The sequence below is a fragment of the Rhinoderma darwinii genome, chromosome 1 (assembly GCF_050947455.1).
Source record: "Rhinoderma darwinii isolate aRhiDar2 chromosome 1, aRhiDar2.hap1, whole genome shotgun sequence".
Taxonomy (NCBI): Eukaryota; Metazoa; Chordata; class Amphibia; order Anura; family Rhinodermatidae; genus Rhinoderma; species Rhinoderma darwinii.
In genome coordinates this window covers 477933335-477951212 of record NC_134687.1, presented here as the reverse complement: position 1 = coordinate 477951212, position 17878 = coordinate 477933335, and the positions used below count along the sequence as shown (strand labels likewise).

General features: G+C 41.1%; 1 protein-coding gene across 2 annotated transcripts in view; it reads left to right on the top strand.

Annotated features, from left to right (window-relative positions):
- The window catches only part of KNTC1 (kinetochore associated 1), a 245329-nt gene that overhangs the window by 145119 nt on the left and 82332 nt on the right, over positions 1 to 17878 (top strand). For both annotated transcript variants that reach the window (XM_075834110.1, XM_075834112.1), the window contains 6 exons: positions 4017 to 4180; positions 6703 to 6807; positions 7381 to 7509; positions 7593 to 7709; positions 15750 to 15859; positions 15943 to 16147. In XM_075834110.1, coding sequence (XP_075690225.1) covers positions 4017 to 4180; positions 6703 to 6807; positions 7381 to 7509; positions 7593 to 7709; positions 15750 to 15859; positions 15943 to 16147 — 830 coding nt within the window. The remainder of the gene's footprint in view (positions 1 to 4016; positions 4181 to 6702; positions 6808 to 7380; positions 7510 to 7592; positions 7710 to 15749; positions 15860 to 15942; positions 16148 to 17878) is intronic.

Here is a 17878-nt window from a genome sequence, read left to right as displayed (position 1 = left end):
TACGGACTCATAGGCGTTCTATTGAGCCCGTACTCTTCTACATCGATTTCTGGAAAAAGCCGAACAGAAACGTATCGGCTTAGCGTTCACACAAACACTTCTGCTGCTTCGTTTTAGCGATTGCTGAGGTTTCGGTGCTCGGAATCAAAATTTGCCATGTTGGGGGCGTGGCCAAGCGGCGGATGGAGCTGTGCTTGAGTGCCGGGCAGCGATGACCCGCTCCAGAAAACTACGCCGGCGAGTCCGGGGCCGAGTATCCAAGATGGCGCCAGCAAAAGCGGGCTGGAATAGAGGCGTCTGGCTGGATGCTGCGGAGCAGCTTGAGAAGGGCCTTGGGCGGGCAGCTCGGCAATGCTTAAACAGTCCGCTGAGGGAGTCAACTGCTCCTAATATGAGTTGCGCTACCTTGTGCTGGACGAGGAGATGGGTAGTGAGGACAAAGGAGGTGAGCGGAACCACTCTGAGACAGGCATGTAATGGCGGTGTGCAGTCTGCTAGAAGAAGTGGACTTTCAGAGCCTGCACTGCCGGGTGAGATCGATATTAGCATCGATCTCACCCGTTTAACCCCTCAGATGCGGTGCACAATAGCGTGCACCGCATCTGAGTGGTTTTGGAGAGAGGGAGGGAGCTCCCTCTCTCTCCCACCGACACCCGGCGATACGATCGCCGAGTGTCTGTGTCTCCAATGGCAGCCGGGGGCCTAATAAAGGCCCCCAGGTCTGGCTGGAGCGAATGCCTGCTAGATCATGCCGGAGGCATGACCTAGCAGATGCCTGTCCGTCTTAAACGGACAGGCAGTAATACACTGCAATACAAAAGTATTGCAGTGTATTACAATAGCGATCGGAGAATCGCATATTAAAGTCCCCTAGTGGGACTAGTAGAAAAGTGAAAAAAAAGTTTAATAAAGTTAATTTAAAAAAAATTTGAAAAAAAATGAAAAACCCACCTTTTCCCCTTACAAACTGCTTTACTATTAAAAAAACAAAATAAAGTTAAAAAGTTACACATATTTGGTATCGCCGCGTCCGTAACGACCCCAACTATAAATCTATTACATTATTTAACCCGCACGGTGAACGCCGTAAAAAATGTAATAAACTATGGAAAAATTACTGTTTTCTGTGAATACTGACTTTGAAAAAAGTGATAAAAAGTCGCATCTACTCCAAAATGGTACCAATAAAAACTACAAGTCTTCCCGCAAAAAAAAAGCCCTCATACAACCGCATCGGCGAAAAAATAAAAATGTTACGGCTCTTCAAATATGGACACATAAAAACAAATAATTTTGAAAAAAAAGCGTTTTTACTGTGTAAAAGTAGTAAAACATACAAAAACTATACAAATTTGGTATTGTTGCAATCGTAACCACCCGCTGAATAAAGTTATTGTGCTATTTATATCACACGGTAAACGGCTTAGATTTAAGACGCGAAAAAGAGTGGCGAAATTTCAGGTTTTTTTCTATTTCCCCCCAAATAAAAGTTAATAAAAGTCAATCAATAAATAATATGTCCCCCAAAATGGTGCTATTAAAAAATACAACTTGTCCCGCAAAAAACAAGACCTTCTACAGCTATGTCGACGCAAAAATAAAAATGTTATAGCTCTTGGAATGCGACGATGGAAAAACTTAAAAAATGGCTTGGTCACTAAGGTCTAAAATAGGCTGGTCATTAAGGGGTTAAGCAGTGCTGTCTATTTATAGGCCTTATACATTGGTAACAAATCCCTATGTGCAGCGTCTATTGCGGACACTGCACGTTCGCCGAGCACTCGTGCAAGAGGAGGCGGTCGGCCTTATCCACCTCTCCTGTCTAGTGGTATGTATGCTCTCCGCCAATGTGTGCTTGGGAAATAATACTGTGCCGGGCTACTTTCTGACCCTCGTTGAAGTATTTACTGTCCCTAACCTACTATAGCTATGTCCTGACATTTTACAACTACATGAATACATTATGTCCTCTATTTTTTGTATTATACCTCCATGTGTCATTTTCCCTTTTTATTGTACAATTTTTATGATTTTATAGCTTTTGAAAGTTTTTTTTTTTATCTGATTCACAAAGACTCTACTGGAAGCACCAAAAATTTAATGTTTTGTTCCTTCTTTTTAGATATAATCCATTTTGAAAATCCATTTGCTTTCTATCTTAAAAAGGGTATCATCCAGGTCTCCTCCCCGTATGCCAAGATTCACATCGCTTATTTCCCATCCTTTTAAGAGCTTTCAGCTTGGAATTATGCTATATCTTAAAATGTTTTGCCACTGGAGAGGGTTGGAAGGTTTTTCCAGTACGTTTTCATTCCAATTCCAGTCTAAACGTTCAAAAGCTCTAAAATCCTAAAAATGGTACAATAAAATGGAACGATGATGATTGGCCGAAGGAGTGCTCGGTGAATGTGCAATTTCCGCAATAGATTCTGCACATAGGCTTTATACATTGGTAACAAATCACTGTGATTAGACCACACTGCTTAAAATAATGGGCCGTCAAGTAACAGTAAACTCCGAAAATGTAAAGAAATACTAATGAATATACATTGGGGAATAGGAATACCTGTGTCAATGTAGGAGGGCTATACACATAAAGCTGATACTTCAATTGTGGGGAGTCTGGTGAAAATAGATGAAGCTTAGAGCGGGGACTTCCAGCCTCTGTCCTGTAGGAGAATAAATAACCTATCTAACCTACTGGAATTATTCAGTTTTAATTAAATATAAAAAGTAAAAAAAAAAAAAAAGGATGGTGACAAACATTTTAAGTGTACTTAAAAGTATAATTTGATATGACATCACTATTTTCTATCCACTATTCCCTTTTCCCTAATAATGAACATGGACTCTTGAGGTGGTGCACACCTGGTGTAATAATATAAAACCTCTCCTTGGATGTAATTCTGTTCAGAAATGGTTGACGCTTTATGTGCATGGTCTTCAATCCGCAAAAAAACGAAAATCTGCATTGTATAGGGAACGCTTTAGATTTTTACAACTTTAGCATTCCAAAAAGCTGCACAGAATTTTTCTGCCGATTTTGTTGAAATAGATTTTGTAAAACTCCATTCCCTAGCATTGTACCACACTGTGTTTTGGAATTTCTCTGCAGAATTCTCCACAAAAAATCTGCAACAATAAAACACATCTGAACGTGGCTCTACATTGGGAATTTAGTACTGCTTTTATGCCAGTTTTCTGCCGCACATAAGTTGCAAATGCCTCAGAAGGCGCTATTTGCACAAATTTTTTTTTACTTTTCAGGCATTTACACCACTCCTGCCACTTTACCTAAACATTTGTGTGGCTTAGAAGGGCGTTTGGCATTCCATGGCGTGAATTATAGCACAAATCTCCTCCATCTCATAGTTTGAGTAGATTTGACTTTCTGGTGCACAAACAGCCAAAGATGTGCCTAATTTATTAAGAGGCGCACCTTCATTGTTCTTTAGATTTAGGGCTTGTCCACACATTACTGCGTATTTTCCATCTGAAATTGCGGTCATATAATACGAAGCACAATACAGTAGCAGCAAAGTGGTTGAGATCTAACAAATATCATCCACGCGCTGCGTAAAAGTTCAGCCCAGAAATTCACCTGTCGTGCGTATTTTTCATACTGCAGCATGTCCATTCCTTCTGCGGAAAGTGGACGGGGTTGTTTTTCAGAGGAGATATCACCATCTCCCAGCATTGAAAAATCAGCACCATTTTCTGCAGTAAAAAAATGCAGGAAATAGCGCTGATTTCCGCAGCGGATTGTCTGCTAGTTTCAACGGAAATGCTGCAGAAATTTTCTGCAGCAATTCAATTACTTGTGGACAAGCCCTAAGGCTGGCATCTGAAATGCCAGTCTTGATAAATTCCCCCTAATGTGGTTGATTATTTGTAATATTAAAATAAATATGTTTTCACTCTTGATACCTAATGTGCATAAGAATAATTAATATGTAAGAAATGCATAGATAAGGTATTGAGCACAAATAGTTTTTTTCTTTTTTGTGATTCAACAGGAGAAAATGCATTGCTACCTGCTAACACACCTGTAATTGCCTTGCTGGAAAATTTGCAGGAGTGCAGCCAATGTGAACTCTCCTTGAAACTCATTATCTGGGCATTTGGTACTTGTCTGCAACATGGTGCTTCAAACAATATGGATAATCATTTGAGTGTAAAGGTATAGTAAAATTTGTGCCAGCTAATAAACCAGATTAGAATTAAACCTACTGATGATCCCGAGCTGTGCTCATTGAACAGTAAAATGACAGTGTTTAAAATCCGCACAGCTCGGGGCAGCAGTGTGACAGCAGAGGGAGCCTACTAAGGGCTCTAGCTCAGGCTCAAACACGGCTAGAGCTGCAATTTAAAGCGGTGGTCCAGTCTCTAAAAATTGATGGCCTATTCTCAGGATAGGCTATCAGTAGCTGATGGAACGTGGTCAGACTCCTGGGACCCCCGCCGATCAGCTGTTTTGAAGGGGCTGCTTCCCCTTCATTTCTATTTGCTCACTGTGAGTCGTCTACACGGATGTAGCGGCAATTCACAGTATTGCAAGCTTTTCTCCCATTGAAGTGAACGAGTGCTGCACTTCCTTCAAAACAGCTGATCGGCGGGAGTCCCGGGAGTCAGACCCCGACCCATCAGCTATTGATGGCGTATCCCAAGAAAAGGGAAATCCATTTTTACGCACTGGACAACCCTTGACTTTAAAAACAGATCATAATCACTGATCTAACCTGAGGTAGAGCAGTTTGAAGTGGGAGCCGTGTTTCAGATCTCAATTCTGCCTGTGTTAAGAGTAGTGGGGTGGCTTTTAGGGAATGTGCTGACAGCAGTTCCAGCAGAGGGGGATCTGTAATTTTTTCTTTTGTCCCTGTCTATCTTCAGATGACCCTAGGGGAAGGGTAACCAACTTGTTTTAATTTTATCAACCCCCTTATCAGTCAGAGAGCATACTTGGTCTCTGATTGAAAAAATATATATGTGGCAATCACTACTGTGGTGCCTAATTAGGCTGTTGGCAATACAACCCGGCAAAACAAGTCATATAAAATATTTAGAAAAAGTAAAAATAGTAAAGCGTAAAAAAAAAAGTGAGTTGGAAAAAAAATATTATTTTTTTTTTATGCAGTTTTGTTTTTGTTTTTTTTGTTTTTTAAATAGAATAATGCAAACTTTTGATGTCTCTGATATATAAAAAGTTTGAAAGTACAGTTACTCTTTGACACTTGAGCCAACTGTATTTTCTTGAGATATATATTTAAAATCTACAATAAAAAAAGTTGCATTTCAGGATGGTTTTGCAGTGTTAAAACATCAATAAATTTGGTATTGCTGTAATCATATCAACTCGTAGAATAAAGTATACATGTTGTTTTTACCACACGACGAACGCCGTAAAAACGAAACCCCAAAAAACTGCCACAATCACTTTTTTGACCATTTCACCCCACAAATATTTTTTTTTCTAGTTACCCAGTGCATTAAATGATGCCATGAAAAACTACGACTTGTCCCGCAAAAATCAAGCCCTCATACTGCTGTCTATGAACAAAAAGTTATGGCTTTTAGATTAAGAAAAAAAACAAAAATTGTCCGTGTCATTAACCCCTAAGCGCACCACGACGTACTAGCACGTCGTGGTGCGTGGGGTGATTGGAGCGGGCCCGCTCGCAGCATGTAAGACATTCGAAACAGATGGTTGTAATGGAAACGATGGTTGTCATGGCAGCCCAGGGGCTTAATGAAGGCCCAAAGGTGTGATGTTCTTAATCTCCTGTTAAGCCCTGCCCTGCCTGTAAAAATGACAATATACTGCAATACATTAGTATTGGTAAATGGTCCTGTGAAAAACTACAACTCGTCCTGCAAAAAACAAGCCAAGTTGTGGCTATTGGGAGTCGTGGAGGAAAAAAACTATGGGTGAAATGGAAAAGGGTTAAGGGGTTAAAGTGGCGTTTTTTTTTGTTTGCCTGCCACTTCAGTCAATGAACTGACAGAAAAAGTCGATCAAATCGGTTGTCCTCTGTCTGTCTTTCTCTTTATTGTAATTTTTCAGAATGACTTTTAAACATTAAAAGGCACCAGTTTCTAAATCTGTCTTCAGATTCTTTGTTTAGGTTATATTCCAAGGCTACATAAAAAGACAAAAATAAATTTCTGGAGGAAGTTGCTTTTGTCATGTTATTGCTTTGATTTTCCCTTTAGATAGTTGTGGCCATTTTTAGATTTAGGGTCAGTTCACAAGGAGTTTTTTGCAGGCAGAAGATTCTGCCTGGAAAAATCGACTCCGTTTTTTGGGGGTGTTTTTTAAGTGTTTTTTTACCACACGTGTTTTTGAGGCGTTTTTTTTTTTTTTTAACCTTCTTTAACAGACAAAGTAAAAAACCATGAGCTGCTTTTCCCAAAAACCACAGTGGTGTTTTTTTTCCGTCCCCCATTGATTTCAATGAGGTTTTTGAGGCAGAAAACGCCTCAAAGGTCATATCGCTTTTTTTACCGTGAGCGAACAGAAACCGCTCAGGAAAAAAAGCCTCTGATTCCCATTGAAATCAATGGGAGGAGATTTGGGGTGTCATTTTGCGCAGATTCAGACACTGTTTCCGCATGAAATTCGGCGCCAAAAAAAAACTGTCTGAACAGGCCCTTATTCAATCCTTTTTAGAATGTTTTTGTTCTAACTGTTTATTACACTTTCAGTTACATGATGGAAAAGTTATGGCAGAAACCAAAACATTTATAGCCATAATGGGAGAAAAAACAATTGCACTTATAAAGGACACTGCAATGGCTTTATTACATAAGGTGAGAATGGATGTTATTGGTAACATGATTTCGTACTGGAAATTGCAAGTTAATTAACAGAGAAATGTCACAGATTATTAGTCTCCAGCCCCTTCATTCAGAGACCATGGTGTTTTTTGTGTGTTTATTTTTCATTTAATATTTCTTGGTCGTTTCATTGGGGGACAAAGGAAATCATGTGGTATGGGCTGCTGCTTCAACTAGGAGGCTGACACTAAGAAGAATTAGCTTGTCCCATGCAGGCTTTGCCCAGCCCACAGCCACTGAGCTATTCAGGTTTTTTTTAGTGTCCGCAGGAGTCATACTCATACATACATACATACATACATACATACATACATACATACATACATACATACATCTATCTCTATCGAAAAAGAATAAAACACTACCAACTTTTAAATAAAGTATGTTTATAATAAAAACCTCACTTAAATGATGTTGTTTTCTGATGATACATTCTGTTAAAATTAAGTTAAGTAGCTTAGTGCTTTATATTTAGGTCAAATGGTAGATACAACGTAACCAATCTTATGGGGCTTATGATTTGTATGTTTTATTTGTTTGAGACAGGTTTTCAATTGTCGTGTGGTGGATTGTAACCTTGCACTGGCTTACTGCTCCCTACTTTCCAAGAAAGAAGTGTTTGAAAAGCTATGGCATGTCATAAACAACACATGGCAAAATTACAGCAAAATTTTGGTATGTTGAGGATTTACATGATGCACCAGATATAAAGTTTGAGATCTTGCTTTCAGAATAAACTATGGTGATTTATTTTATAGGCTGTAGCTGTGGTTGGAGCTCAGCTTGCGCGCTTGTATCATGAAAATGAAGAACAAATCAAATTTCAAGAGCTCATTACTAATGCAGAGTGGGGAATCCAGCTCGGCAATATTGGAGTAAGTAAAATCTTTAGGCAGATATATTGGCCAGTTTTTTTCCTTTTAATATTGATAGGAAGTTGGATACGGTCTACCTATTTATAATAGCTGATTATATAGGAGGATCCTTAGGCAATAAAGTGTGTTATCCTTTCCATTCAGATTTCCTATTCAAATTATCATTATCACATTTTTTTTTTTATTACATATTTAATATAACATATTAGGTAATAGCACAAGTTGTCCTGAGGAAGTCCAGGAGACCGGAACAGGAAAAAGAGCATGTATCAGACATAGGGGAAGGGAAGAGAAAAGGGAGAAAGAGAAACTCAGTAGAAAGAAGTCTAAGAGGAAAATAGGTATGTACTCTAGAGGGAGTGCATTAGTGGAGAAGAGCAGACCATGTAATGACGAGGCAGATGACTGAAAGTGTAGTGTGTAATGGCCTCAGGGCTATCTGTTCCTCCATTCTACGCAAGAAAAATCTCTACAAACCACTTCTCCAACGTGTGTGTGGTGTGTGTGCGTGCGTGTTTTTTCCAGTTTCAGTGGAGGACATTTACGCAGCCTGAAGCGGGTGTCGTACAAGGGACTGTTTAAATCTCAGGAAACCATTAGATATCATAAACAAAAGGACAGCTTTGAGGCTGTTGGGAATGAGCATATTTTTATTTCTTCTGTCAATTTGATGACCTGAGTGCAGAACCACTGCATGGGGGGGGCAACTCCACCAAATGTGACATTATCTCCCTCTCTCTTCTTCGCACCTCAAACACATATCAGAAACTTTTGGGTACCAGTGGTGAAGCAATGAGTATACCGTATACCAGCTTGAGACTATTTTAAAAGATGTTTTCTGTGGCGATCACTGATGTATAAAAGCAGAGCATTTTAACCATTGTGCAGTTTAAAAGGTCTTGCCTAGCTCCCGTTCCCATGCAGTGCAAAAGGTAGGAAGGATAGTGGAGGCAAGTTTTAGAAGCATTCTGTGGATTATGGAAATAGTGTCAGAGGAGGACAAGCATATCTTTTCAAATATGGAAAAATCTTTATGGTGCTGTGACTTTTTTTATTTTTTTGCGTTTGATTATAGGAAGCTCTTGGGAACACCTTATCCAGTTGAACTATTTGTATAATGGGGATAAAGACCCAGTACTTAATACCTGGGAAAAGAGGAGAGCATCGTGTTTAGTTCTGACAAGGAATTGATTTTTCGCTGCCCCTGGAAGAAACGGGATTATCTGTGATTGGTTTCAAAGGGCCTTAAAGTGTAGCTAAATGTTCGACAAACTTCTGACATGTCCCTTTCTGAGCGGCTTAGGTTCGCGACCCCATGACGCTGGATGGTTGAGACCGCCCAGTTGTCAACTTTTAAAATATTCGCATATCAGCCACCAATATAAACTGGCAGATTTTCTGTGGGAACAGGCATATTGTGGGGGCACAGAGGCACCTAGCAACATTAAATAAACCGCAATGGACTAAGGCAGCTGTACAGGTATGGAGACAGATTACCTTTTCTGGGGACATGACTGGTCCTCTCTAAGAAGAGGTTGCAGTCTATTTGCCAATATTTTTTGCATATAATTTGAGGTCTAGTAATTATAAAGGCATGTAGCTGCAGCAGAGTTGTGGGTCCTTACCTGGGATGTGAAATGTGAACTTCCATAAACTGTGGAGAGAATAGTAAGGCCCGGAGGGACATTTTATATGTAGCTAGTAAAAGAGGTATAAGATTTATAGAGTTTTGCCATAATGCTGTCTGCACCAGGCCTTTCACCCTGATCAGGAAGAATGCTCGGGGACGCAGAATGTGGCTGCTTTTGGAATTAAATTCTGTTCCGTGGGGAGATGTCAAGTATCAGGCAAAGTGGCTTGGTTCAGATTATAAGAGTACAAAACTCATGAAATTCTCTAGAAATATTTTGTTTGGTGTGAAGTGGATGTCCTGTCTTACTTTATATTATAAGCTTGTTATGTTTTAAGTGCCCTGGTCAGCATACGCCTCATTTGTCAATATTCTCATAAAATTTGTTGCAGCAGATTTGGAGAGAGGTTATGAGTCGTTTATGGGCCTCATGGTGGGCTGCTAATAAGTCACGCAGTATTTGGGTCAACAGGTTTCCACTTTACAAAGGGTCTGTTCCAGAGTTTCCATTTTACAAAGGGCTTCTATAGGGAAATAGGCCCTTTTCTTATTGGTTCGGGTGCCAAGTTTAATAAAAACATTTCTTAGAACGCATAACAACCTTTTTGATGGGTTTGGTGACGTCCTGGGCACATGAATCTAATACTAGTAATTTGTTGCGTTTTCACGACCAATTCAGTCTAAAGAGACTGAATAGATAAGGATCAAATAACAAGAGCATAGGGTTTTTCCTATGTCCGTTAATGGCAACCAGGAGAGGTCAGCATGTTACATAGTTAGTACGGTTGAAAAAGACACATGTCCATCAAGTACAACCATGGGATGGGATAAATTTCTACACATTGACATAGGAGCCGATGATTTTTTGTTCTAGATAATTATCTAAGCCTTTTTTAAAGCCATCTACTGAGACCAGCTCCTGCGGTCGGTTATTCCATAGATTCACAGTAAAGAAGGCTTGCCGCTTCTGCAGATTGAACCTTTTTTTCTCCAGACGGAGGGAGTGCCCCCTTGTTTTTTGGGGGAGTTTTACATGGAACAGGATTTCACCATATTTTTTGTATTAAAGTTAAACATGTCCGTGTCCCCCCCCCCCTTAGTCGTCTCTTTTCAAGGCTAAATAGGTTTAATTCTTTAAATCTTTCCTCATAAATTAGATTCTCCACTTTACATTTATCTTCATTAAACCTCATTTTCCAAGTGGATGGCCAAATACGAAGTGTGTCCAAATCAGCTTTCAATTCACAAACATCTTCCATAGACTGAACTATATTACATAGCTTGGTGTCATCTGCAAAAATAGAAATAGTGCTATTAATCCCATCCTCTGTATCATTAATAAATAAGTTGAATAATAGGGATCTCAGCGCGGAAACCCTGGGGTACACCACTTATAACCGGGGACCATTCAGAGTAGAAATCATTTACCACAACTCTCTGGATACGGTCCTTGAGCCAATTCTCAATCCAATTACAAACTATATTTTCTAAACCTAGAGTCCTTAATTTACCCATTAGACGTCGATGAGGGAAAGTGTCAAATGCCTTTGCAAAGTTCAGAAACACTATGTCCACAGCGGCCCCTCTGTCTAGGCTTCTGCTCACCTCTTCATAAATAGAAATCAGGTTGTTTTGACAACTTCTGTCCTTAGTATAAGTGACAGCCAGCACGGTTTTACTATTTTGTCTCACACAATCCTGTACACAGTCCCTCAATAGCCCCTCAAGCATTTCCCCCACTAGAGACCTTTTTGAAAATAGGCACCACATTTGCCCTGCGCCAGTCCCTTGGCACTATACCAGTCACTAGAGAATCTCTAAATCTTACAAAGAGGGGGACAGAAATAACTGAACTAAGCTCTTTAACTGGTTCCCGACCGCTGGCTGTGTTTTTACGGCCAGCGGTCAGGGTCCTTAAAACCCGAGCCATAGACTTTTTACGGCTCGGCTCTTAACTTGCTGCCCGCGCGATCGTGCAGCTGAATGTCGGGTCTCCGGCTGTCAGTGACTGCCGGGGACCATGAGGAGAGGATAGAAGCTGCTTTCGCTGCTTCTGTCTTCTCTGATGATTTGTACACAGCGCTCAATGAACGCTGTGTATAGGAATAGAGACAGCAGCAGCGGCGCGGTCTCTCTTCCTCCCGGTGTTCATGTGACTGGTCACATGATCGCCGGGTGCCGTTAGTGGCAGACTGCTGCTGAGTTTTACAAGACCCAGCACAGCCCTATTAGTGACAATCGTCACTATGAGAGGGCTGATTTCCCCTGTAACTGGGGCTGCAGTTACAGTGGAAAAAGATGGTGTAAAAGAAAGAAAAAATATATATAAAGTTCCCCAAAGGTCTTTTTTGACCTTTGAGGGACAGACCATAGTAATAAAAAAATAGTAAAGTGCATAAAATGTTTTTATAATAAATACACATAAAATACCCACCCCAAAAAAAACCCTAATATAGACATGTAATATATTAAAATTTACGGTAGACAATGACTATCACAAATAAAAGGTCTGTTTTATGGTAAAACTATGTTATTAGCAAAAAAAATAGCTGAAACGTAAAAAAGGTTATTTTTTTTACTATTTTCAAACTTTATGAATAAAAATTCTAAAATAGCAAAAAAGGTGTGTATAAAAACGATAACAATAGAAACCTTCATTGTCTACGGAAAAAACGTAGCAAAAATCACGTCGTTAGCCCAACAAATAAAAAAGTTATAGCCATTTAACTAACGCGTGCTGAAAAGGGCTAAACGGTGTCTGGTCCTGAAGGCGCAAAATAGCCCGGTCCTGAACTGGTTAAGAACTCTAGGGTGTAACCCATCTGGTCCTGGGGCCTTGTGTACATTTATTTTATTTAACTTCGCTTGGACCATATCTACATTCATCCAATTCAGTTTATTAATTGATGTATTAACCGCACTGGCACCGGCTACATCAGCTGCTCTTTCTTCTGTTTTATATACAGAGCTAAAGAACCCATTTAGTAACTCTGCCTTCTCTTGATCCCCTGTGACCAACTCCCCATTACAACTATTTAGGGGTCCCACATGTTCAGAGCTTTTTTGCATTTACATACTTGAAGATTTTTTTGGGATTTGTTTTACTGTCCTTGGCCATCTGCCTTTCATTTTGTATTTTTGCTAATTGTATTACTTTTTTACAGATTTTATTAAGCTCTTTATAATTTACAAAGGCTACAGCTGTACCCTCAGATTTGTATTTTTCAAATGCCCTTTTTTTGTCATGTATTGCCCTTTTTACAGAAGGTGTAAGCCATGTGGGGTTTAATTTGTTGTTTATACTTGTTACCTATAGGAATACATTTTGCACTATAATTATACAAAGTAGATTTTAAGATCTCCCATTTATCATTTGTACCATTATTTGACATTCGTTCTTCCCAGGCTATATTCTGAATAGCAGCCCTCATCCTGGGGAAATTGGCCTTCTTAAAATTAAGTGTGTTTGCGCTCCCAGCCAGTGTTAGTTTTTTATAGTAAAGATAAAATGTAACTTTATTGTGATCACTGCTACTGAGGTTTTCACAAAAATAGATATTCCTAACAAGTTCTGCATTATTAGAAATGGCCAGATCCAGTGTTGCACCATTATGTAGTAAATTCTGCTGTAAGAAGCATGGGAAGGGGAATAAAAGTAATAATCTCCATCAGCAGGGTGGGAAAGGCGCATAGGTCCAAGCTGGAGCTGAAAAACGCACTTTAACTTTTTTGATACCCAAGTAGGATAGGGAGTCCCAGCCTGTGGAGTTATCCAGGGTTTGGACAAGGGCTAAGTTTAAGCCCCAAAACAATAAGGCCTTATTTAAACGAGCGTATTTCACGTCCGTGTTACGCACGTTACAAAAACGCACGTCACACGGACCTATGCAATTCAATGGGGCCATTCAGACATTGTGTGTTTCACGCAGTGTATCCGCTGCGTGAAACTCACCATGTCCTATACTTGTGTGTTTTTTGCGCATCACGCACCCATTGAAATCAATGGGTGCGTGAAAGCCACGGACATTACACGGACGTACATCTGTGTGCTGTGCGTGATTCACGCAACAGTTGCTAAAGAGATGATGAGAAAAAGAAAACCACCTCCTTCAGTTTATTTTGCGGACGTAAAAAACGTGTGACATACGCGCGTAAAAAACGCAGACACGGATGTCACACGGAACTACAATGCAGAAAAAAACTCTGCGTTTTTACGCGCGCAAAACTGACACGTTTGTGTGAATAAGGCCTAACACTGTTCCCTGCACAATGGGAAGTGCTCGGTCTATAGGGTATTCAAATACCTGGACCTGACCCGGGTTCGGGGCATAGACATTTATAGTATTTAAAGTTTTATTCCCTCTCTGGAGGATTATGAATATGTACCGAGCACTGGGGTCCATAATACAGTCTAGTAGCTGGTGGGTAAGCGATCTGATAATAGTAATAGCTGTTCTCTTAGAGTGTGGATTATTATCAAGCTGCCGGGTTGTGTAAGGCCTTATTCACATGACCGTGTTCAGTCCATGATATACGGACCGCATGTCAGCTGATTTCCCTCGCCAAACACCGTTCAGGCTGCCGGGCTCCTATCGTCAGGTATGTATGACGCTAGGTTTCCCTGCTGGAATACTGTCCCGTACAGCGTTTCACGGACCGAACACCGGTCATGGAGCCGGACACCTAGCGTCGTACATAATGATGATGCTAGGAGCGCGTCTCCCTGAACTGTGTACGGTCAGGAAAATACGTCCATATATGGACAGTGAAGTTAGGGCTACTCCTGGAGCAGAATCCCCTGACAGAGCGTTGCCGACTCTGGACAGGGATTCCTCCCCTAGAGTGAACGTCTGACATCACTGTCCAAATAAGGACCGTGACGTCAGGGGACCCTCCTGGAGCGTAATCCTCAGTCACAGCGTGTCTGACGCTCTGGCTGGGGATTCCGCTCCTAGAGGGAGCCCCAATGGCAGTATCTACAGGGGGGGTGCTTTCTACATGGGCACTATATGGGCACTGTGTGGCACTGGCACTAGGGGCAGCTAAGGGGGCATTATGCTGTATAGGGCAGCCAAGGTGGCATTTTACTGTATGGGGTAGCTATGGAGCATTATACAGTATGGCAGCTAAGGAGACATGACCAATAGGTGCCACTATACAGTATTATATTGTATGGGGCAGCTAAGGGGGCATTATACTGTATGGGGGCATCTGGGCATTACACTGTATAGGGGCAACTATGGGGCCATTATACTGTATGGGGCAGCTAAGTGTCATTATTCTGTGTGAGGACAGCTATAGGGGTATTCCGCTGTATGGAGCAGCTAAGGCGGCATTATATTGTAGGAGGGGAGCTATGGAGGCATTACATTGTATGAGGGCAGCTGTATGGGCATTATACTGTATGGGGGCAACTGTGTGGGTATTATACGGTATGGGTGGCAACTGTGGGTATTATACGGTATGGGTGGCAACTGTCGGTATTACACGGTATGGGGGCAACTGTGGGTATTATACGGTATGGGGGCATGTGTGGGGACGTTATGCTGTATGGGGCATCTGTATTGGCTTTATACTGTTTGGTGGCATCGTACTGTGTGGCGGGTTCTATGGGGGGGGCAGTATGAGAGCATGATACTGTGTGAGCTGAACCTGGTGTGTATGAGTGGGGTTTGAGGCATGGCTTGAATTGAAAAAAAATTGTCCCTCTTTGCAATATTCAAAAGTTGTTAGGTGTGCTGTAGCACAGTGGAAGGCCGCATTGGCATCACTTTTAAAGCTGGGACCCATGCAGTGAGGATCAGGGGAGAAGCCGCAGACAATGTTCCCTGGCTTGGAGAGAGAAGTGCCTGCGGATCAGATTCCAGGATGTGGCAGGGCCCAGGAGCTGCTGGGGACCGTGTAGGGTCCAAACTACCCAGCAATGGTGGCATGGTAGTTGCCGTGGCTCAGAGGAGGAGGCCATTGGAGTTACGGGAGGTAGGCCAGAATCCTCTGATCTAGGAAAGTACTGTTCAATGTATTTTCTGGGGGATGAGGAGGAGAGTGTTGGTTTCCTGAACTTCGCTTTTCTTGTCTTGCCCTGCCCATGTCAAAATATTGTGTTTGCCCCTTCTTTTTTTTTTTTTTTTTATATGAACGCACTGAGGAGCTCACAGATGTGTCCTCACAGCACTGTAGCTGGCCATGCCCCTCAACTTTTCCTTTTTTAGCTTCTACTGTTATATTTATTTACTTTTATTTTTGGAACATCTATCTATAATGTAAAATTGAAATGTTGGCATAAAATATATTTTGATGTATATTTTATATTATCAATATCGAATAGGTGATGCAAAATTGTATCTATGTACTGCTTTACATTATACAAACTTTTTTTTACTTAATTTTTTTTTATATTTATTTTGCAGATTTCTTTCCAGTCTGTTTTTAGACAGGAGTCTCAACAGAAGAAAGAGCTTATTTCCACATTAGTTCAAAGTTCATATGTAGATACAGCTCTCATTTTAAAGTATTGCAGGTAAATACTTGGCCATTATACATTTTGATTTGATTTAATGTGAAAAAAAATTACAATTAGTATTTTTGCTTCATGTTTGGCAGCACGTTTATGTTGGACTCGGATGCTGCTCTTCAGCACTACATAGAAACTCTGCTGCTTTCTGGCTCAAGTTGTAAGAATAGCCATAGTGATTGTACTATGGAGCCAAATCAACATCCTCAGCTGGTGACTAAAGCCAAAGAGATTATGCCTCTGCTAAATAGCACCCAAGACCTTGTTATTAGTCTTAATGGCATTCTGCATAAGGTAAAAAATATGCACCCACTTCAAACAAGTCATGCCACTGATTAATACTTTTTGATGTCTTTTAGTATACGCAAATATTTGACAATAGGGTTTACAGTGTAAAATATTAAAGCCTGAAAGTCAAATGTATTTTTCTATCTGAAGCATTTTCTGGTCTTCATTCATCTTGAAACTTCAAATATTATGATAAATATTGTGAAAATATTTTAATATTCTTCAGTCTGCACGAAATTAGCAGTTTGTCTATTTGAAAACATCTTCAGGCCGGCTTAACACGTAGTGTAAACACTGGATTTGCTGCAACGGGTTTCATTGCGGAAAATCCGCAGCATATTACAGTAACAGCGAAGTGGATACGATTTGAACAAATCTCATCGCCGCTGCGTGAAAAAAAATATCAAAGTTCATAAATTGACCTGCTGTGTGTGTTTTTTAATCCGCAGCATGTTCATTTATCTTGCGGAATCGTTTCCCCATTGAATTCATAACCCACAACAAACAGCAGATGTTACGATTTTTGCGGCGGAAAAGCTGTGATTCTGCCACAAAGATCGCAATGTGTGGGGGGGGGGGATCTCGTACTTGGCTAGAACTCTCTGCGTCTAGCCCGGCCTCCATGGATGACGTTTCCTCCCATGTGATTGCTGCAGCGGCCAGGAATGTGTGGTCATTCGGATGGAATGTGCTGCGGGTTCTAGCTCGGATACGCTGCATAGTTTTACGCAGAATATCTGACCTGTGTGAACGAGGCCTAAGGCTACGGTCACAAGTAGCATAATTGCTGCAGATTTTCCTTCCAGATTCACGGGTGAAAATTCGGATTTGCTGCAGAGTTTTCCGTGCCCCAATACGTATTTCGCCACAGCTTTTGTCAACTTAGAGGCTCTGTCACCAGATTTTGCAACCCCTATCTGCTATTGCAGCAGATCGGCGCTGCAATGTAGATTACAGTAACGTTTTTATTTTTAAAAAACGAGCATTTTTGGCCAAGTTATGACCATTTTTGTAGTTATGCAAATGAGGCTTGCAAAAGTCCAAGTGGGTGTGTTTAAAAGTAAAAGTCCAAGTGGGCGTGTATTATGTGCGTACATCGGGGCGTTTTTACTACTTTTACTAGCTGGGCGTTCTGATGAGAAGTATCATCCACTTCTCTTCAGAACGCCCAGCTTCTGCCAGATCACGCTGTGACGTCACTCACAGGTCCTGCATCGTGTCAGACGAGCGAGGACACATCGGCACCAGAGGCTTCAGTTGATTCTGCAGCAGCATCGGCGTTAGCAGGTAAGTCGATGTAGCTACTTACCTGCAAACGCTGATGCTCCTGCAGAATCAACTGTAGCCTCTGGTGCCGATGTGTCCTCGCTCGTCTGACACGATGCAGGACCTGTGAGTGACGTCACAGCGTGATCTGGCAGAAGCTGGGCGTTCTGAAGAGAAGTGGATGATACTTCTCATCAGAACGCTCAGCTAGTAAAAGTATTAAAAACGCCCCGATGTACGCACATAATACACGCCTAGTTGTACTTTTACTTTTAAACACACCCACTTGGACTTTTGCAAGCCTCATTTGCATAACTACAAAAATGGTCATAACTTGGCCAAAAATGCTCGTTTTTTAAAAATAAAAACGTTACTGTAATCTACATTGCAGCGCCTATCTGCTGCAATAGCAGATAGGGGTTGCAAAATCTGGTGACAGAGCCTCTTTAAGTTAGTTGAGTATTTACGAAC